Source organism: Cyclospora cayetanensis, unplaced genomic scaffold, assembly GCF_002999335.1.
Source record: "Cyclospora cayetanensis isolate NF1_C8 unplaced genomic scaffold, CcayRef3 CcayRef3_contig_170, whole genome shotgun sequence".
In the NCBI taxonomy this organism is placed as follows: Eukaryota; Apicomplexa; class Conoidasida; order Eucoccidiorida; family Eimeriidae; genus Cyclospora; species Cyclospora cayetanensis.
The window spans coordinates 1-21661 of NW_020312115.1; the positions used below are offsets into that span (position 1 = coordinate 1).

Genomic DNA, 21661 nt, shown 5'->3' on the forward strand with positions numbered 1-21661 from the left:
AAAATGCAGCTTTGGCTACCAGAGGAGATGGAGGGCCCCTCGATTCATAGAGGGCGAAAGAGCTTGAGAGAGAATGAGAGAGAGAAAGACAGACAGACAGAGACAGACAGACACAGAGAGAGAGAGACAAGCGGAGCTGGCAGCGTAGGCGTTCTAAGAAAACGCGGCAAGCGGCAAGAGGCGTAGACGCTCCAAGAGGCTGCCCCTCGAATAAGAGAACTGCGGAGGAGGGGCCTTGCAAAAGGAGACGCATGAGGGAGAAGGTGAGAGTTGAGGCAGCACAGCGCGGTGCATCGGCCACAAGGGAGCGATGCCCCCTCAGGGAGATATGCCAGCCAGCCCAGCGAAAGGGCAGACGGCGATAAGAGAGGCTAACGGCCTGAGAACGGTTGTCTATTGGAGCCTACAGGAGAATCGATGGGGTGCTGTCTCGTGAAAGCGAACACAGGGCCGCCTCTCTGCTTCCGCGCATGCGAATTCTCCGCTTGGTGCAGCCTCGTCTACGGTGCTACTAGGGAGGCTCTCTCTCCGCGCTGGGGCGGAGGCCTCTCCTGACTTCCGCTGCCGCAGAATCGAGCGATAGTGATTCTTGCTGCAAGTCTGCAGTCGCTCCCTGCCGTCGCGTTCGTCCTCGCTGCCTCGCGCTGAGGAGCACTCCGGCTGCTGGGGAAGGAGGAGGCCTTGTCTCTGCGGTGAGGATTCAGAAAAATGATCGTCCTGGTGCTCGCTTTGCACGGGAGGTGAGGCATCCGCGATACGAGCGAAAACAATGTCGAGAGCCTCCGCGTCTGCAGCATCGGCTGTGACGTCCCCCGCCTCCCTCTCCTCAGTCTCCTCCATGACAGCCGCCACTACATCGCCAGGCGTGAGGCCTGTTGCTGCCGTTGCCTCTTCCTGCAACACGTCTACAGCAGCCAGAACTGCGTGCATCTCTACTGCCGTCAGGAGCTTCTGCAGCCTAAGAAGAGACTTGGCACGGTATGAAGAAATGTCCAAGGCACTGCGGCTCCCCCGACCCTCCAAAACAGCCAGCCGGGTATCCTCCACACGCGCGCGAAACTGCAGCAAGCACAGCACATACACATAAACATACATACATATACATGTACAGATATGTATATATACATATACATACGCGTGCACATACATACAGACATGCATATATGTACATATGTATTTACACATACATACAGGCATATATATGTATATATATATACACACACATACACATACATACAGACACATAGATATACATACACATACATACAGACATATGGATATACACATACATATACACATACACATACATACACACACATGCACACAGACATACATACACATACATACACACGCGAAGCTATGCTCGCGCCTGGCTTCTTTTTGGTGGCAACTTGACCCCAGAGGAGCGAAATACCAGCGAGCACCCCAACGAGAGAAAATCGCACACTCTCACAAAAAGAGAGAGACACAAGAGTACCAAAACGTTTCCCCCTCCCTCTCTCCTCCCCCACCCCTCCGCGTCCATCGGCGCATGCTGCCCGCGCCAGCACTGCAGCAACACGAGCACCGTGAATGTCAGAAATCAACCGCCTACACAGCAACGCACCGACGAATTTTCCCACTGCAACTTAAGGTTCGTTGCCCACTGCAACAAGCGTTCGAGCCGCGCGATGGAAAAGGCATCAGCTGACTCGGAGGGGCAAAGGCCCACTTGCAGCTCTCGCCGCAGGTGCTGCCGCTTTTCTAGCTGCCGCTTCATCTCCGAAGACGGCGTGTTGATGAGGGAATTCAAAGCCACCGTTAGATCCTTTAAAGAGCTGTCTATTATTTCCACAGCGTCCCCCAAGTCCATCGCCCTTGCCCAGAGCTCCTGCTGATACGCTGAAGAGAAATATGCCGGAAGCAAGGGAAAAGAGACATGTATACGGCGGCAGCAAAGGAGGAGCCGCACAACAACACCTGCTGCTGCACCCAACGCAGCGCAGCGCCTACAAAAGTGCTTGAGCCCGTGTATGTACCCTCAAGCAGCAGCAGCAGCAGCAGCTTCACCAGGAACAAACAGCACATGCAACTGACCGACAGGCAAAGGGACAAGTTTGTGGACGGCGTTGCTAGAAAGGCCGCTTTCGTCTAGGCCCCCAAAATTGAACAAGACTCCCCCGTACTCGATCAGGCTAGATCCACAGACGCGCGGAAGGCATTCGCCACCTGCAACGGGAGGGGAACAACGCGGCAGCAAAAACAACAACTGCCGCTTATCAGCAGCAGCAGTAGCAGCAGCACCCGCAATTGCGCGTCTGCGAGGCTGCAGAAGGCAGTTCGTGAAGAACGAATCTGCAGCGAACTCCCGAGGCGCATGCAAGCGAAGCGTCTCAGTCCCTGACCATGCTGGCACTGCCTCATCGCGGCGCAAGATAATTTTGGCAGGAGTCAAAAGAAACCTAGCAGGAAATGCTCACCGAGTCGCAACTTAACCCATGTAAAGGCCGGCCTGGCCCCCGCTCTGCAACAGCAACAGCAGAAGCAACAGCAGCAGCAGCAAAAGCAGCTATAGACATGTCACAGAGAGCCCAAGCCGCGAGCAGTTCCTCTTATCCCCTCTTGGCACTTTTGGCAGCAATAATCTCCGCAAAGGCCAGCAGCAAGAGGAGCAGCAGAAGCAACAGCAGCAGCAGCAACAGCAGCTATAGACATGTCACAGAGAGCCTGAGCCGCGAGCAGTTCCTCTCATCCCCTCTTGGCACTTTAGGCAGCAATAATCACCGCAAACGCCAGCAGCAAGAGGAGCAGCAAAAGCAACCGCAGCAGCAGCAACAGCAGCTATAGACATGTCACAGAGAGCCTGAGCCGCGAGCAGTTCCTCTTATCCCCTCTTGGCACTTTAGGCAGCAATAATCATCGCAAAAGCCAGCAGCAAGAGGAGCAGCAAAAGAAGCAACAGCAGCAGCAGCAACAGCAGCTATAGACATGTCACAGAGAGCCCAAGCCGCGAGCAGTTCCTCTTATCCCCTCTTGGCACTTTAGGCAGCAATAATCACCGCAAAGGCCAGCAGCAAGAGGAGCAGCAGAAGCAGCAGCAGCAACAGCAGCTATAGACATGTCACAGAGAGCCTGAGCCGCGAGCAGTTCCTCTTATCCCCTCTTGGCACTTTTGGCAGCAATAATCACCGCAAAGGCCAGCAGCAAGAGGAGCAGCAAAAGCAGCAACAGCAGCAGCAGCCAAAGCAGCAGCATAGAGGCGAGACTTACACTCCTACTTGCGGCGTAGCCGTGTGCTGCCCTGAGACACGAGAGCGTTTTTCGGAAACAGCTGCTGCTGCTGCAACGCGTAAGGGTAGCGAAGCTCGTCTGCCGCTGCAGTGTCGCCATGGACCCTTTCCAGCAATCAGCAAGTCCGGCCAGTTCGCCCCTAGCGACTGGGGGCCCCCCGGGGGGCCCCCCCGAGGTGGGCGCCATCCCTCCTCTTCTGCCCCTCCTCCGCTGCTCTTGCCTGAGTCGCTGCATGTCTGCGCGCCTAGGGAACGGCTCAGGAGCTCTTGAAAGAGGCTCAAATTGCGGTCCTTCTCCTCAGGCTCCCCCTCCCCGCCGTCACGATCCGCAATTCCAGAAACTCCAGCAATTCGAGCGGCGGAAGAAGAAGCGGAAGCAGAAGAAGAGACAGCCACCGGAGGCAGCGTGAAGGGCACAGGGGCCCCCATACGCAACAGCTCCAAGAGGGAGTGGCGATGCGCATTCAGACCTCCCTGATTGACCAACATGCTCCCTGCGCGACCACACCGCAATTCTGGAAACTCTGCGGCAAGCTGCAAGACAGCCTCCTAGCGACACACACACAGTCGCAGCAGCTTCTGCTGCAGCGGCTTCTGCTGTAGCTGCTCCCTCAAAGGATGCACTAAGTAAACGCCTCAGCGTCTACGCTGCCGCTGCCGCTCCTGCTGCCACTGCTGCTGAGCAACCCCTACGCAATCTCTCCAACTCACCGATTCGGGCTGCATGCAACGCAGCGGCAGCAGACCTTAGCGAGTCACGCTTCATGCGCTGATACCGACTGCAACACAAACGTGAGCCTGGACTGCTGTTGTCGCTACTACTACTGCTGCTGGTGCTGCTGCTACTACTGCCGCTGTCACTACTGCCGCTGCTGCAGTCAATGCTGCTACTGCCGCTGCTGTCACTGCGGATGAAACCATAGTCACCAACCGCCTTGACGAGCTCAGAAAAGACATTTTTATTCGCGCTGCCGCTTACACTGCCGCCTGCTGCAGCCGCATCAAGGCTGCTCCCCGCATTCCTGAATAAAGGCCCCTCGCCGAGTGCAGCGAAAATAAGTCCTCCTGCGTCTTTCTGCTCTGCTGCCTCTTCCCCCTCACGTACCGCAGCTCCTTCCGCATCAACGCGCCTGCCAGTCCGCCTTGCCTCCGATCTCTTCCTCTCGTAAAAAAGCTTGCCTTCATCGGCAACGGCACATGCATCGGGAGGCGGATGCGAAGCTCCTCCAGCAGCGATGGAAGGCGCTGGCGGGAGCTGCTGCTTCTGAGGCGGGCAGGCACTCGCCGAGATGCCGCTGAACGACTTAGAAAGACCCCTCTCCAGCGGCTGGGGTGTCCATACACCTGCTGCAGCAGTTCCTGCAGTCGAAGGGATGGGCAGTTCTGTCTGCTCGAGAGGGGCCTCCTCCGCTGCGTTGCTGCATCCGTTGAGCCGCAAACCCTCGATCGCTGCTGTCTTTGGTGCCGCCAGAGGAGAAGCAGCACAACAAGCAGCAGCAACAACAATAGTCCGCGCAGGATGGGGTGTACTTACCGTTGCTGCCACCCCGTGCGCTTCATGCTCTTCCACCCCAGAAGACGAAGCAGCCGAAGCGCCTAAAGCCGCTGCTCTTGCCGCTGCTCTTGCAGGCTGCCTATGACCAAGCGGCTTCGCCATGTAGCTGCTGCTCCCGAGCCAACCAGCCTTCTTCCTGCTGCTAAATGCTGCTGCTGATGATGATGATGCTGGTGATGATGCTGCTGCTGCTGCTGCTTCTCAGGCGAGAATCGCCAAGCTGCAGGAAGCCCTTGAGCTGGTCGCCGATACACTTGATGCCGCTGGTAGTAGTGCCGCCGTGGGGGTGTATCCGGGGAGCCTAACACAATACGGAGAGTGAGAAATTGCGGCTGCTGCACTGCGTGCATGCATGCGCTGCAGTCCGTTTCTTCGCGGGGAGATGGTGGGAGCTCTGTGGAGGGATAGGAGGCCCCTGCATGAAAGAGGGTCAGCGCACTTGGACGGCTTGCTGGTACACGAGCTGCCGCTGTTGCCAGAACGTGAGCCAAACCCTAAAACTTGCTACGGCTGCAGCGGCAGCAGGTGCTGCTGCAGCAGCAGCAGCACCTGCTGCTGCTGCTGCTCTCTCGTCCGCGGAGCAGCAATACTGCACGGTGTTGCTTGAGCCGACGGACGCCGATTTGCGCAGATCGCCGGCTGTGTTGCTGCGAGCGTGCGCGCGCGGGCTGCTGGTGCTGCTCTCTCTTGCCAAGAGCTCGCCGCTGGTCAGCTGCAGTTTGGGGTGAAGGCTATGCCATCTGCGCAGCAAGCCCCTTAGGCCGCGCTGAGAGTTGACAAAGAAACGCAAAAGGACAAATCCGAGGGGCGATTCGCTTTCTCTGCGAAGTTTCCAGGGTGATCCTGCCTCCAGTGGGAGGGAGGGGGGCCCCTGTGGTCAGAGCGCTACTGCCGGTGCTGCTGCAGGAACGGAGCATGTCGTTGGCGCAGGAGTCGCTGCAGCGGCGAATGCTAGGGCGTAAGACAGCTTCAATGTACTTGCACGTCTATTTGATGGGATATTGAGTCTCCTGGACGCTCCTCATCCTCCCGTTTGCACGGGGGCACATCCTGCTTGGTTTGCCAGGGCCCCCCTCCTTCCGTGGCAGGTGGTGGTATTGGCGCGCTGCTCTGTTGCTGCGTCCCCTGGTTGTCTTTTTTTGCGTCTTTCCTCCATATTCTTCTTCCCCACGAGTCGTGGCACGCGCACATGCATCGTCAGCGGCAGCCTTTTGCTCGCGCCAGTTTCTCGGTGGCCTTCTTGTTCCCACACTTAGCCACATCCTGAGGCTGCCCATACGCAGCGGCTTCTCTTGTCTTCCCAGCGCCAAGCGCCGCGCTCCCCCTCCTCCCGTTCCTCCCCGTTCCCCCTGCTCCCCCCTACCTCGTGCACCCCACCGTAATACGTTGCTGCTGAGGAGGGGCCCTTTGGGGAGGGAAGGCGCGAGGGGGAAGGGAAGAAGCAGCACTCGCTCGCCAACGGGGTCTGTCCAGCGCCCTTCTCTTCCCCTTTGCTGCCCTCTAGTTCTGCTTCAAAGAACCTCGGGGCCTGCGCGCATGCATGCTACAGCGGCGAGGCGGGAGCGCACAGTCTTTTGAGCTCTTATCTCGCTATGTCGGGCAGCAGCGGCAGGAAGCGTCTCTCTGGCGGCACTGCTTCGTGCGCGTCTTCTGCCGAAGCAGCTACAGAGAACAACGTCTCCAGCGCCGGTGCAGAGACTGGTCCAGATTCGAAGCTTTGTCACCACCACCATCACGCCTCACCGGAAGCCGCAGCCTCCAGCGGGGGCGGAGAGAGCAGCCATGAAGGAAGCAGGCTCCAGGACGACACAGAGGACGAGAGCAGCAGTGAGGAAGACGAGGAGACGGAGTCCGAGGAAGAAGTTGGCATTGCCTTGCAGCTCCCGAAGAGGACCACTCGTGGGAAGGGCTATAACAGGCTGCTGAGGGAGGATCAGGAGAAAGACAGTGCGTTCTGGGGGCATGATACGTGGGCAGAGGAGAGTGGAGACGAGGAATATGACGCTGCCGCGGTAGCCGAGGCTGCCGCTGAGGCAGAAGCAGAAGAGGAGGTGGATAGCGACTTCGACGTGCCAGAAAGCGACAGCAGCGAGAACGAGCAGCAGACGCAGTCCAGCAGCAAGCGGAAGAGGCGCGACTCCGATGAAGAGGAGGCTGGCGGTCCCAGGAAGCATAAGAAGGGGGCAGCGACATTCTACCAGCTGGCGCTCAAAAGAAAGCTGCAGCAGCAGAAACGCAAGGAACGGTTGCAGCAGCAGAAGCAGAAGCAGCAGCAGCAGCAAGGCAGCGGCGGGGAGGGGCCCCCCAGAAGAATCACGTCTACCCGCACCAGCACTCGCATGCAGACCGAGTCGGTCGAAACGCAACTGCGTGTGTGCAGGCAGCAGCAAGCAGCAGCAGCAGCAGCAGCAGCAGCAGGTGGAGGGGGGGGAGCGGCAGGCACAAGCAGCAGGGAGCACCAGCAGCAACCCGAGATGTCTCAGGAAGAGCACTTGCTACTGGCAGACAAGACGGAGAAGGAGACTGCAGAGGCTCTGACTGTGCAACAGCAACACAGGGAACTGCGCCAACTCCACAAGGAGTGGAAGGGGGCCCCCTACAAGGGCCCCTATGAAATGCTCGTCTCATGGGCCTCCTATTTGCAAGTAGGACCGCCGAACGAGGACGATCAGGATGCTGCTGCTGCTACAGCTGCAGCAAAGCCTCAAGAGGAAACTACCGGACAAGACGGCATGCGAGCAGAAGAAGCGACAGTGTCAGCAGAAGGAACGGCAGCGTCAGCAGAAGGAACGACAGTGCCAGCAGAAGAAACGGCAGTGTCAGCAGAAGGAACGGCAGTGTCAGCAGAAGAAACGGCAGTTTCAGCAGCAGCCGAGGCAGACGAGGAAGAGGACTACGAAAAGGTGTTGCTCATCTTCACAGACGGACGGCTCCCCGCTGTATACGAAGCAGTACCACCAACAGGTTAGCTGGACGGCAACGAGACATGCAGGAAAAAGCTGCTTCGCGATGCCTTCCGTTCCATGTTCGTGAGTGTATGAAAGTGTGCATGTATGTGTGTTTGTGCATGTATGCAAGTGCATGTGTAAGTGTTGTGCTTGTATGTGTCTGTTCGTCCTCTGTGTGTTTGTACGTGTCTATTATGCATGTCTTTATATATACATGTATGTATGTATATATTTATATTTACTTATATGTGTGTGTGCACATGCTTTGTGTATATATTTTCATGCGCCGCCAACAGCACCTGCTCTCGATCGTGTGCGCCTTGTCGCGCTTATCAGGCTTCACTCTCTGCCTTCCATGGCTGCATGTGCTTCTGAATGCTTTCTGTGCTGCACATCTGCTGGTGATGCTGTTCTTTTCAGTGCCTCCTAAGTCTCGCTGCGCCCTTACAGGCCTGCCCGCCCGCTACTTTGACCCCTTAACGCGCTGCTTCTACTCTTCTGCAGCGGCATTTAAGGCCCTCAGAACCGCCTTTCACCGCATGCGCGAACGCGAGGTGTATAGACAACTCGTGGACCTTGACGTACGACAGGCGAACATATATACATGCATACATACATACACACACACGTGGACACATGCACGTGCACATACACATATACGTATACACACACCCGTCTCTAGATGCGTGGACAGCCCATCACATCTCTGGCCCTCTCTGTTTTGGTCTGTCCTGTCGCTGCGTGCGTAATGATTGCACTCGAAGTGTCTCCGTTGGCTCCTTCCCTCCTCTTTACAACGACGTGTTCCCTTTTGGCCCCCCTCCCGCATCACCTCCACACTAGTCTTTCCGTGAATAGCCAGTGTACTCACTTGGCCTGCACTGCACGACAGCACTGGTGAAGGTGGCTGCTACGAGGCCTTTTTTCATTTTTTGAAGTCATCAAGAAAGTGTTCAATTCTCTTTTCTTCCCGCCTACCTACGTACTACCCTTGCTGGCATCTCTCTCGCGAATGGCATCTGAAAGTCGCAGTTTGTTGTTGTCTTTGCAGCATGCCATTAAGACGCAGGAAGAGAAGATAATCTATCTCCACAAGGCAGCAGCCAGGGCCCCCACCAAAAGCTGGGAGATGATACAGGTGACGCAGGGGCCCCCGTCTTCCAGTACTCGAGGAGGGGCCCCCTCGGGAGCCCCTTACAAAAAACGAAGAAGAGGAAAAGGTGCGAGTTAGGTAGAAGACTTACGACTCTGTTGGCTTCCTGCATGGGAGCCCAAGAGTGTCGTGCGTCTTCCCCATGGTAGGTAAACTCGCAAGGCCCGTGTGTTCGGGGATGCTCAGTTGTCTACCCGCACACGAAGCAGGTCCAACAATGCATGCGTACTGCTACACGCATGCAGTACACGCCTATAAAGCTCTCTAAGGCACAACTCACGACCGCGAAGGACGCGTGCGCGTATCGGGCACAGAAAAGCCCCGTGCGAACCTCTCGGAATCCCCGATGCCGACTTAAAAGGTGTAGATCATGGGATTGAGGAATAACGAAGCCGCATGCAGCATTTAATCACGTACTAGAGGCATGAGTGCACACCTCACAGCACTCAACAGGTGCCAGCCACTGCATGCCTGCACCAGCTACCACCTCGTCACTCTCCCACCCACCCTTTTCTCAGATTTGAGCCTTTGTGCTGGAGGAAGCAACGACGCGCTGCTGCTGTTGCAGCCGCCGTCGCCACGACTTGCCGTGTCAGGTGTCGCTGCTGAGTACTTGGAAACTGCTTATGCAGTGCTATGTAAACGTGAATATGCTGCTAATGCCGTGGACGTCCAACGTACGCACAAGCTCGTGACACGAAGCACCCGGAAAATACTACCGAATCGCGAGCATGGGGAGAGGGTCAGCACGTTATTTCCATCAACTCCTTTAGACTTGGTATATAAACATACACAATGCAGTGCGCCATATGCCACCACTTAGATTTTGGGTGCTGCAATTATGAAGGGGTCGCCGCAGAAGTTGCACCAATCCCTAAGCAACCAGGAGCCGCACTATGCCTCCAGTTGCGCGGATTGCTCCTCTTGAGTGGCCTTTTCCTGCTGCTCGATCTCCTGTTGCAGCTCCTCTTTACCCTGCTTCAGCAACTCCTGCTCCTGTTGCAGCTTTTCTTGCACCTCCTCCGTTGTCGTTACGATTTGCGTGGCAACCAGCTCCTGAGGACAGGCCCTTTCCTCCCTTATGGTGTCCAATCGGGGTTGCTGCCCGTTCCATAAGCACGGTTTCCCTCCCCACTGACCTACAGTCCCAACAACAACACACACACGACCACGCAAAAAGGCGCTCGCTACAGAGGCTCAACGCCGCACGCACTGTCCAGTCACGTATGCAACAGCCGCCAAGCCAGGGTGTCAGGTCAGGCAGATCGCGAGCAGCGTTCCCAGTGTCTTGCGCCACAAATGCGGCAAATCGCGAGCAGCACGTCTCCGAGCCTCACCGCTGCGGATGATGTTGCGGCTTCGCCTCTGGATGTTATCGATGCAAGGCACTTGCCATTCGCTCCACTCTGTCAGCAGACAGTCGACGGCCTGCAGCCACAGCGGTAGCAGCAAGCAGAGCAGGATGAGATAGAAGACGCAGGCCCTTGAGGGTCGCTTATGCGTCAGCGCTCGCCACGTGCCGTTGGGGGAGAACGGAAGCTCCCCGGATAAGCCAGCATGCAGCTCTGTAACACTCCCCATCTTCAGCAGTAATATTGGAGGTCAAAGACAACTACTTGAACTTACAGCGTTGTCTTCTTGCGCCGCAGGGCGACATAGATAGAAATCAGCCTTGTGGCAGCTGCGAGGCGATGCGTGAGCATCAGCGGCCCGCAGTTTCTCCAGCTCTGTAGACGTCACAAAGACTCCTGCACGTCGCACATAACACAAGTCCAACAGCAGCCTGTCTGTTTGAGAAAAGGGGGGAGGAAAAGGGGTGCAAGACGCAGCTGCAGAACAACAATGCGCAGAGTGGCGATGAGGCGTCACAGAGAAATGGCTACAACCAGAAGGCACAGTGGGACAAATAAGTGGAATGCTTCTTTAAAAGGCAAATGCTACAAGAAGTAAAGGCCAGCATGACGCCTTTCTTACCCGGCAAGTGCTTGTACTCGAAAGAAGGGGCGTCTGTGTCTGTCTCTGCACTGCAACGTATATACACTTCGTAGTCCACGTACACTGCAAACCCCTTGAACCCATAGTCCGAAGTATCACACAGAGACCGCAGCCAGGCAGGAGCCTTAGCGGAGACTGCAGATGCGGCTGCACTCTCCTCCACACGCTTCACAAAGTCACTCTCCGAGCTGCTGTCTACCGTTGTTGTCGCTGCTCCCTGCTCGGCTGCTGCTGCTTCTTCCCTCGCAGCTTCTGCCGCCTCACGTGATGCGGCTTCCAGCTTCAGCTGCACCTCCCGCACATCCATCCAGCTGCAGAGGACGTACCCCTCCGGGCAATGACACCTAAAAATCACACCACAAGCCGTGCATTTGCACTCGGAGAAAGTAACACAACGATCAGACACACCTCCGGCAGATATCTGCCGGCCAGTCCGGTGACAGCTACAGTCGAAGGCTGAAAGACTCAAGTATTCAAGACTCCTGCGCTGGAAGCCTCGCTTATTGTTTGTGCCCGCCCCCCTCGCAGCACCTGGCTGGCTGCCATGCAGTTGCAACACAGATCGAGGCTGTGCGTGCTGGCAACTGCAGCTGGTGCTGCCGCTATAGAGAGAGAGAGAGGGAGATGCATCATGAACACATGCCCACCGATCTCTGTCGCCTTCTTCCGCTGCAAAGATGATGCAGCTATTTCCATCAAAGTCGAGGGGGATGGCCTCGCTGCTTTTGCTGCTGGAGACTTGCATGCGAACGTCATCACTCTTATCAGAGTCACCACTCTCCTGCTCCCCATTCCGCCGCTGCTGTTTTTGTTCTCTGGCTGCCTCTTCCAGCTCCCGCTTAACCTCGGGCACGCCACTCTCCTCAGGCTCGTCGGTGTAGGAAGCAGCAAAAGGGAGACCTGCTGAGTTGTCGGCGTCATCATCTGCAGCTGCTGCTGCTCCTGCCGCGAGCAAGAAGACACAAAGCCCCAGCCATCCGGGGTGGAGGCCCCTAACCCCCATCTTCGAGGGAAAAGGGGGAGTAATACGAGCAGGTCCAGTCACAAACACACAGAGAGCAACCAGGAGCAGCAAAGCATGCAGCGTTGCAGCCCTCCCGCAGCGCTCAACGGCTGCTTTCGCACTGGCCTGGGAGGTGCGGCAAGATCCTCACAGACTCAAGGAGCCCTCCCTGTACAAGCTTTTGCTGTTGCTCCCGATGGCTCAACAACAACACTGACCGAGGATACCAGGCTACCCCTACTGCTCCTGTCTCTCTCCCCCATGCAAAGAGGGAGAGAAGTACCACGAAGAGAGCCAAGTTGACTCGCTGAAATACAAAAGGGAGTCTGCCAGCCCCCCAGGATCCTCGTCATAAGGCTGCGGCCGCTCGGCAACTAGCTAGGCCAGCCGCAGAAGGTTTGTCGAGCTTCTGCTCTTCCTACTGCCGATGTCTCCTTTAGAATAATGGAAAAACCAGTTATTTCGCCAAAAACCCCGTATGCTTCGGGGACAGCGCTACTTTTGCTGCTGCTAAACTGTAGCCACCAGTCGCTGCTGCTGCTCTGCTGCAAGGTCCCACAAGAGACTTCTGCGTACAGCAGCAGCTGTAAGGTGGGAGTGGTGGTGATGCTGCTGCTGCAGCCGCTACCACTAGACCCGCGAAGCAAATCGCTTTCTACTATAGAATCGGATTCTGTAACGATTTTGCTTTATTAGGAGAAGGCCCGGGGGATATGCCCAGCCGGCCGCATCCAGTGGCAGCACGCTGCTGCGGCTGTTTGCAGCAGCAGCAGCAACTACAGCAGCAGCAGCAGCAGCAGCAGCCGCAGCAGCAGCAACAGGCTGCTGCTCCGGCTGCTGCCTTTGTTGAGGGCACCTTTGTGCTCCTGGCATTAACTGTCTATGCTTCCTGTGCAGCAGCAACCGCACCATCGGCAGCGAACTCACCGTCTGTCTTTGCTGCCGCGCCGGATCAGCAGCCAGTGCACCCGGCCACGCGACTGTAACACTAATCCGCAGTCTACCTCGGGATACATACATTATTTCATCCTCTGGCGCCTCTTTTTCCTTATCTGCTCGCTTTCCGCGGTGGGGGGCCCCTGCACCGGCAGCAAGAGCAGCAGCTGCTGCACCCCCTGCTGCTGCTGCTGTATCAGCCGTGTTTGTGAAGCTTCAGGGTCCAAGTGCTAAGCCGACGAGGCTCCGCGTGCAGCAGCAGTTTCTGCTGCACCTCCCTGCAGAGCAGCCTTACAGGCACAGCAGCAGCAAGGGGAGAGTCGCCTCCCCCCGCTGCATCGCCGTCCTCTTCCCTGTCGCCTCTGCAGCCCTAGCCGCAGCAGCCTCTCTACACCACAGGCGCCACCCCATCATGGAGTCGAGCATCCGGGGGGTCGCACCTCCAGCGGCTGGGGAAGATTCTCAAGGCAGCAGCGGTGACCTTAACCCCAGCCAGAATGAGGAGCTCTCGGATCTCACAGGCAGTGACCTCGAGGAAGATGTACGCCTCTACTAGGTTTGAGGTGTAGGGCCCTAGTCTCGCCTTTGGGGATTCTTTCTGTCTGGCTTGTTTTCTCTAGTTTTGCGAGAACTCTGCTGTGGGGAGAAGCTCGTCGTTGTTTGGCGGAATAACGAGAAACAGCGGCACGGGGCTGTCTGCTCTTCACGGGTGCTTCCAGTGGGTTTCAGCGCTTTCTGCTCCGCGACTGAAGGCTTTGGTGTTATCAGTTGTGTCTGTGAGGAGTTTTGTGGTGGGCATGTCGAGCAGATGACGTGGATAGAGTGGTTTTGCGGGCTCAAGGGGAACGAGATGTTTGTGTTTGTGGACGAAGACTTCGTGCGGGATGATTTCAACCTCACCGGTAAGATTGAAGCCACCTTGCTCTCCCTCCTGATTCGCTGAGCCTCTTTCTTTTTTCTTTTTTTTCTCCTTTGCATGTATGCCGCATGTATCGGCTTTCTCGTGTCTCGGCGGGTTCGCTCCTGCAACGCTCCGGCCGTCAGCAGTAGTAGGTGGACGTCGTAGTATGGGCTTCCCTAGGAAGTCTGCTTCTCTCACCGCCTTTAAGCGTCCTCCTTTTGAGTGGTCACAATGTGCGAACTGCCAAACTGTATCCGGGGGTGTTGTTTGTGCGTTCCTTCGCCCGCTGCTGTTGGGGTGCTGCCTCCGCAGGCCTCTCCACCCAAGTGCCATACTACGACAAGGCATTGTCATTAATTGTGGAAGGCGACCTCTCGGATGACAGTCCTTCGGATTCCGTGTCTTTCGCGTATATTGAGAAGAGTGCGGCCCTCCTCTTTGGCTTGATTCATGCCCGCTTCATCCTCACCACCAAAGGTATGGCGAGAGCTCCTCGCCACTCCCTCCGCCTCCTGCAACAGCGAGCTCCTGGGAAGCTGCTGCCGGCAAAACGAGGAACACAAATTTTTCCGTAATACAGGTGCTGACATGTTTGCCGTGTATCAGTCATCTGGCTCCATAAGGCAGACACACTGAGGCCTTGCTTGTCGCCCCCGTCCATCGATCCACCGAGCGCACACATTTTGCCACATTCTCATCAAGTCCTCCCCCCTCACAACAGTGCCTGCCTGCCGTGCCGCCTCGCAGAAAAGCTAGACGCACGTACATTATATCCGTCCGTATATGGTTGCACCCAAAAAATGCATGCACTTTGGCATGCACAGGAGGGTCGCCCTTCGAGGTGCCACCCCCTCAAAGTATCCGTTTGCCTTCTTTTCGCTCTCTAGGCCTCCGTCTATGGCTAACTGAGCAATTGACAGCTTCCTGTGCCAAGTTTCTTGTCCATCTTTTTCTGAGGATGCATGCATGTGTATATGTATGTCTATATGTGTGCATGTGTATATGTATGTTTGTAGATGTGTATATCTGTGTGCGGGGTGTGCCATAATCAGCTTTTCTCGATCGCAAAAAGCGCCCTAGATACGCCGCCGTTTGGCTGTGGCGAGTGTTCCTGCATATTGTTGCATGCCTCCTGCCTGTCGGTGTTTGCGCGTTAGGTCTAGGCCTCCTGCAGCAGAAAGTTGCCGCTCAGGCGTACGCGAAGAACTGCCCGAACGCGCTGTGCGACTTTGCCCATCTTGTTCCTTGCGCGCTTACTGACACGCCGAACCTGCACACCGTGAAGCTGTTTTGTGCAAGATGCAATGTGAGTTGCCTCTGTCTCTTTTGCTCGGTCCTCGTGCCAGTGGCTCCAGGGGCTCCTCCTGCCGCGTGGGGAACATGTGCTGAGAAGCTTTTTTCGGATGCCGCTTTGTGTGTGACCGTGGCTGGTGGCGAATACTGCCCTTTCGTAGTATGAGCGAATCGCGCTTTTTTCCCTGATGCGTGTTGTGCGGCCCCTGGTTTTAGGAGCTGTACCACCCCCCGCGTTCGTCCTATCTAAATAATATAGATGGGGCCTTTTTCGGAACTTCTGTCGCTTCTCTCTTCTTCATGGCCTATCCGCAAATGCTGCCTTCCAAGCCTCCCACAGCTCCCCTAGCGGGGGCCGGTGTCTCTCAGCGCGGCAGCGGCACCAACAGCGGGGAGAAGGAAACGGAAGGGGCTGCGCCTGCGGGCCGTGGCGATACAGGCACCAGCAACAGCACCCCCGTCTATTACATTCCCAAGATATTTGGATTCAAAGTCCATCCAGACAGCAGGAAGCTCATTCAAGAGCGAGAGGAGCAAAACAGGAAGCGTCAAGCTATGCTGGCTGCGGCGGCGCCGCCAGTCGCTGCCGCTACGGCTGCTGCTGCTGAATTGCAGCAGCAGCCGCAAGAAAGCGACAAGTGGTACGCTCCCGGGGCAGGCGGGGCCCCCCAGCAGGTCGAGAGCAGGGGCCCTGCGGGGGCCCCTGCTCAAGGGCCTGTGGGGCCCCCTAGGCCGGCGCGGCCCTCCAGGGCCTGAAGCGGGCGCAGTGTGCCATTGGTACCGCCTGTAGGACTGACCGAAGGGGGTGCGGGAAGGAAGGCGCTCCTGCGGCTGAAGGGGCTTAAGATAGAGATACAGCCTTAAGGGGCAGGCAGGGGGTCTTCCAGAAATCATGTCAAACCCTAGAAAGGAAAAGGGGGCAGCAAGAGTGCAGACAGGGGGCTGCTTCGGAGTCAGAGCAGAGACGCAGTGCAGAGAGAAGTTGCAGAGGTCTTTGGGCAGACGTTGAGGTGGCAAATTGTTCTTTCGGCGCATAGCACTAATTGCCATGCCCTTGAGATTGAGGACTGTTGATACGCGAGACGTGCCAGTACACCACCAACCAGGAATTTCTCTCGTGAGTGGTTCTTCGCAAATCCGGCTCAAACGCTCGTCGGGTTATGTGCCACGCTACGTAGGGTATTCGGCCTTTGAGCTCTTCCAGCGAGCCACAGTCGATGCTGTGAGAGGAGCCTCCTGGGGCAGATGTGGGTTTTACTGCCTAGCTGCAGATGCATCGACCTGCCGCTGCGGGGAGCAAGAAAAACGCAGGCCCCCCAACGTGAGTGCACGCGGAGGCGCTGTCTACCATCAGGAATGGAGTGCAGTGCAGGAGCTCTCACGTCGATGGACACATCCACCTTGCACCTGTGGGGTAGACTCTTCCAAAGCACCAGGAATCAACTCGCTCCTCGACCTTCGACTTTAGCAGAAGTTCCCCGTTTGGCGTGCAGCTGGAACTCACAAGAGTGTTTTCTGCAGGTTTTGCACTCTTGGGTGTTCCCACAGGGGTTCGGCTAGGGCTCTTAAGGATCTGTTGCGGACCCTAATGTAAAGTTCATTCCAAGGCCTCTGTAGGTAGACACTTAACTTTAGACTTTTAAATATTAAAGGACAGTTATGGAGTGCTTAGCAAACGCACTCGCGCCTTCCCTTCCTCGCACCCCCAGACTTCAAACTCAAAGAGAGGGGGACACAGCTACGGTGCCCGTTGCTGCATCCTATAAGCGCTCCATGCGTTTACAGCTAGCTGCGTAGAGCATATAGCGTGCATGCACACAACACTGCATTCTTTTGTATCGGGCGAACAATAGTCTGCGATTGACCAGGTCTGCCAAGAGCAAAACCAAGTAGTCAATTCTTTACAGGTTCTTAGTAAACTAACTTGGGTAGTAGAAAGTATCTAGGTGTTGCTTGGTTCGCTAAAGTTCCGCTCCCTATTTCCAAAAAGACGCCCTTGTGATTTGTATTTGTACGTCGAGACGAACTGCATGCAAGACAGCCAAAGGGTTCCTACCCCATAACCACCACCCAGGCAGGTGAAAGGGCAAAAATATTGCAGGTTGATAGACAAAACTGGGCGCCAACCGTTAAAGAGAATTAGGATGAAAGAAACACGCACTACCCAACAACGAACGAGGGGCTCAAACAGCACAACCTTGGCCGAGCGATGGATAATTGTTGGTGGAGCATTAGGATGTGTGAGCCTCGTAATTCGTAAACGGAATGAAAATACACACCGGCTTACCAGTGCCTTTATGTCCCTAGAGCAATATTTGCTGGATGTAAAGACAGCCAGTGCATGTGATTTAGTCGAGTTCAAAGGGCAAAAGAAGGCCTGTGGAAGAACATAGGGACAGACTACCTGTGAGGGGCTAAGTATGAATCTGAGCATGGAGAACACCCTAACAACATCAATTGGGAGCTTTCCAAGCAACACCCTTGGATCAAGGTAGCAACTTCACCCAGAACATGGGCTGAGGAAGGGCAATCACCAAGGAACGCGATGAGTATCATCCATGGCAACTGGCGTTGCTGGCCAAGCTGAGCAGCGAATTGCTCTGCAGGCAACGAAGCCTGCAAGTGCTTCTATGTTAACGACTTATGGTGGCGTTCCCACCCCCGTACAACAGAAGCTTGTAGGGTGCCCTCGACGCTCAACAGTCCCAGACATCAGCACTTCTAGGGCTCCCAGTAGATCTTCCGCCTCTCATCCGCCTCCACACGTAACACTTGCCTACATAGCAAAACCCTCGAGCGATGCGGAACAACAATGACTCGTGAGAAAATCAGAAATGTTCGAAGTCACCTGGCCGCAAGCTTGTTCTTTTGGTCGCCTTTTGGTGGACCTAAGAAAGCCTGCTCAGCCACCAGGATCAAGTCTCCAGGCTTGAGACACACGCCTATCGCCGCTTACCATAGCTTCATGCTTGTGCTTCTTGAATTTTGCGCATACACTCGCGTACACAAACCAGCTGTTTTCTCGATGATCCCTTGTACCTGTTAAGGGTGGCTGGTGACTCCGGACCACCGGTACAGGCCTAGATCGGAAAGAGGCTCCTCGGTGCAGGCCAGCGATGCAGCGGAGCAAACAGTGGACAAGTGTACTGCTGTATTACAAATTTGTTCGTCACAGGAAAACGAATCATGTCAAGCAGTCGGTTCGTGAGCGCAGAATCATAAACATGGGCAGCGAGTACGGCGGGTGCACTTTATGTGCCCATCTGTTTACACTGATTCTCAGTGGTAACCCTATAGTCAATGTGCACGTCCACGCCAGAATGCACTACCGAACTTTGGGAACCTATCCCTGTTGGTTCTTTTTTTAAGATCCGTGGATCTTACAAACATAAGGAGAAAATAATTGAGCGACTTGTTGAGTCGTGACAGAACTGGCGCGAAGCATAAAACGGGCATATTTGTTGTGTGTATCAACAAAGGCGTAAAATTTATCCTGACCCTTGCGCCCCAGTAGTCCAAGAATAAAATTCATAATAACAGCAGTGTGCATCACGTAGAAATTGAAAGGATTTGCAAAAGGCGTGGTCCAAGAAATTTCGGTGCTACCACTGCCTACAATCTGGGCATAGTGCATACTCCCGTGCCAGGGAGGGATTCTAGGCCACCAGAAAGGGTGTGAGAGCCTTTCGAATGCATTAGGGGCCTTATCATGGTCAGAGAGAGCAACATTATCTGCTTCGCGCCAAGTCACGTTGCGGATAAGTTGAAATGTACAAGCAAAGGAGTGCCCGCATCGTTTTGAACCCCAGCAATCATAGTCAACGTGACAGTTCTTCACCCCTTGCCATTCTGGATTTCGGGAACAGTAGCTGATGCACCGATATCAAAAACACAAGACTTATGCAGTTGAGATCAAAACTGTCAATCATAACAGACAACAGCAATTGTGGTACACAATAGGGAACTGCTAAGGCGTCCCAACAGCGGGTTCGCGACTTCATGAGTGCTGTTCCAAGTACACTTTACTGTAGAAGCATAGTAGAAGAGGGGTCAGATCAGAGGACCAGTTCGGGTTTATCAAAATATTGAAAGCTCTTCGTGGAGTACATCAAAGGCTGAGGGTCGGTCTAGACAGCAAAATGACACTCGAATAAAATGTGTAGGGAATTGTGGATATCCCTCCATGTCGTGTAGAATTCCTCTTCCCGCACTGGACACCGTTATTCGGTTATCGTGAAGCGATTAGAATAACAAGCAATAGTTTGGCGCTCTGGATAATCCGTAACCTGTTAGCATATTCCATCGTCTACCGATAAGTCAGATGCATTGGCTATGAGGAAAAAACGAAGCTCATAAGCGGGCAGCCCACGTACTGGCGGAGCTGCAAGGCAGCCAATAATCGTCCTTACTGCAGCATCAGCCTCCTGTGTATAGGTCGGACTGGGCTTTCTCAAGTACACTAGCCAAAGGGCATCGGTATGGACAGTCTAAAAATAAACTTCTGCAAGCCCAAAGATATCCTCGCCGTCCTTATGGGTGTGTAGCGCTGAAGGCCGTGCCTTGTGTACTCGAATTTACGCTAGTTTTGGGCTAAATTTCTGCAGCCACAACACGGTGAATGCTACAAGCACCGTTGATATCATGGAAAACAAGTACTTGTGTGCCTCCAGAGATCGCTGCTTGTTCCTCATCTTTGAAGCACACGCCGTAGTTGCTGAAAAACCTGTTGAGCGGTTCGGCCGAAAGGCAAGATGGTCTCTGTGTAGAGGATAACCAACCCTGCTTGGAAGGTTCAGTGAAATCTGGAATACCCCCGGTAGACTCAGCCTAGAGCAACAACAATTTCCAGCAAAATACATGTACACTAAAGGTTGCCAGTGCCGGTGCGGACCGCTGTTTCTTTCCGTCATAAGGGTGGATAGGAATCTGTGAGAAGGCGTGTGTATAGTCATGTGTCAATATGGTTGTTAAATCGTGTGGTTTGTCAAGGACTTCGGCACTCTGAGGCAGTGGAGGCTTTTGGTCTACAGTGAAGTTGTTCAGGGGCTTAAAATATTAGTACCTGCTCTAACTATAGTTCTTTTTCAGCACCGACACCTAGCTGCACCCAAAACGCATTGCTTTCTTCAAGCAACTGACCTTTTTACAACAAGTCATCCGCTGGACACCGAACATACTTTCGTGATGTTGGGGTTTTGACTATGCGGATCATTACTTGAGCCTGACCCGGTGGTTATGTTGGTGACGTGCGCTGGACGACCAACAGTTGGCCAACCTGCTGGCAGCTCGTTACTATTGAGCGAATCCACTTGTTGCCCCTCTATATTTGCCCATTTCTCATCTTACTGGGCTGGAAGCTAAATAAAGTTCTCTCATAACGAACAGGTGGAGAGCCAGTAAAAGGCATGCATGCTCAGAACCGTATTCTCATAACGCTCTGGTGAGCCACCCGCCAGAAGATTCTGGCTCACCAAGTTAAGGCGCCGACTATACCCCGCTCACCACAGATAAAAGAAATATTGGTTTGCACACAAATGTGTGGCTCTACCTAGCGTGTCCTCCCGCATTAACATCCAAAGCGCGCAGCTCCGGCCACATGCTCACCATCCATAGGCTCGACCAGGGCATAGCTAGGACAAAGTAATGGCAGACGAATCCAACATCGAAATCACGGACCATGCTAACAGGACCGATTCCGATCTCAAGTGGCATTTATCTGCCGAAGCCTTGAAGAATCTTTACATTTCGACACCCGTCAACACACCTAAGTCACAGGGACTCTGCTAGGGAGTGAACAATTATATTGCACTTCTTTGCCTTTTCCTCGGGTTAAACTTCACTTTACGCCCAGCTTCAAGTAGCGTTAGCAATCCTTGAGCACTTACATAGCATATATTGATGCAGAATTGACCCGTGGTAGGTCCCCAATGGCGGCTCTATCCTTTGGACACCCTTCATTGCATCGCATCCTACGTTGGGGTCTTTAATTTTCCTGATGTGCTTTCTTTACCAACTAGCGGGGTGCCTTCCTTGTGCTCATTCCTCAGGGTTCTCTTTTAACCAAAGACGCAGGACTTGCGCCCAATTACTCCTTAAATATCCAGTAGTTCATCGTTGGCGGAAGCACCATCGGTCCCTTGCTCAACATCTTTGTCGCTGCCCATTCTACAACCACTTGGCATGATACTTCGAGTATGACTAAGAAGCCCCTGATCAGGCAGCTGTTCGTCTGCGCAATGGCTTTCGCCAAACAGAGTTTCATATATCGCGATATATCGATCTATTTTGCTTCCCCTTTCAGCTTTCCCAATTCTACCAAAGCTTGCTGTTGAGCGGATGTTGGAGTAAGCCGATGAGTCAGGGCTTGTGGCACAGGATGTCTTCTACATGAATAGATCCTCCTGTGAACTGCTTCACCTTCCAGCAGACCTGCTCCTAAGGACACCACGTTCTCTGTGTCCAGGAGGCACAATGCGAGGAACATATCAAACACCCTGATAAAATCTTCGATTGTTTACCCATCTTCGCGGATGCCATTCCTTTCTGGTCGACATAACCTCATTAAAGCATCCGTAACCCTTATATCGGCTTATAACCTGTACCATCCT

At 54.7% G+C, this 21661-nt stretch overlaps 3 protein-coding genes across 3 annotated transcripts; 2 read left to right on the forward strand and 1 right to left on the reverse strand.

Annotated features, from left to right (window-relative positions):
• Positions 1–150: 150 nt before the first annotated feature.
• On the reverse strand, positions 151–4926 carry LOC34619063 (the record flags this gene model as incomplete). Its single annotated transcript, XM_026337231.1, has 6 exons — positions 3981–4926; positions 3247–3763; positions 2077–2198; positions 1607–1881; positions 408–1059; positions 151–234 (listed from the first exon to the last, which is right to left on the reverse strand). Coding segments are annotated over exons 1-6 (2596 nt in total), but the record flags the coding sequence as incomplete, so codon positions are not given.
• A 1490-nt stretch (positions 4927–6416) lies between these two features.
• Positions 6417–9003, forward strand: LOC34619064 (vacuolar protein sorting-associated protein 72 homolog). The gene is made up of 3 exons (XM_026337232.1): positions 6417–7788; positions 8193–8353; positions 8824–9003. The coding sequence occupies exons 1-3, from the start codon at positions 6417–6419 to the stop codon at positions 9001–9003; spliced, it is 1713 nt and encodes a 570-aa protein (XP_026193017.1).
• Positions 9004–13271: 4268 nt separating this feature from the next.
• Positions 13272–15809, forward strand: LOC34619066 (casein kinase II subunit beta). The gene is made up of 5 exons (XM_026337233.1): positions 13272–13400; positions 13668–13761; positions 14073–14237; positions 14918–15066; positions 15270–15809. The coding sequence occupies exons 1-5, from the start codon at positions 13272–13274 to the stop codon at positions 15807–15809; spliced, it is 1077 nt and encodes a 358-aa protein (XP_026193018.1).
• Positions 15810–21661: the final 5852 nt, after the last annotated feature.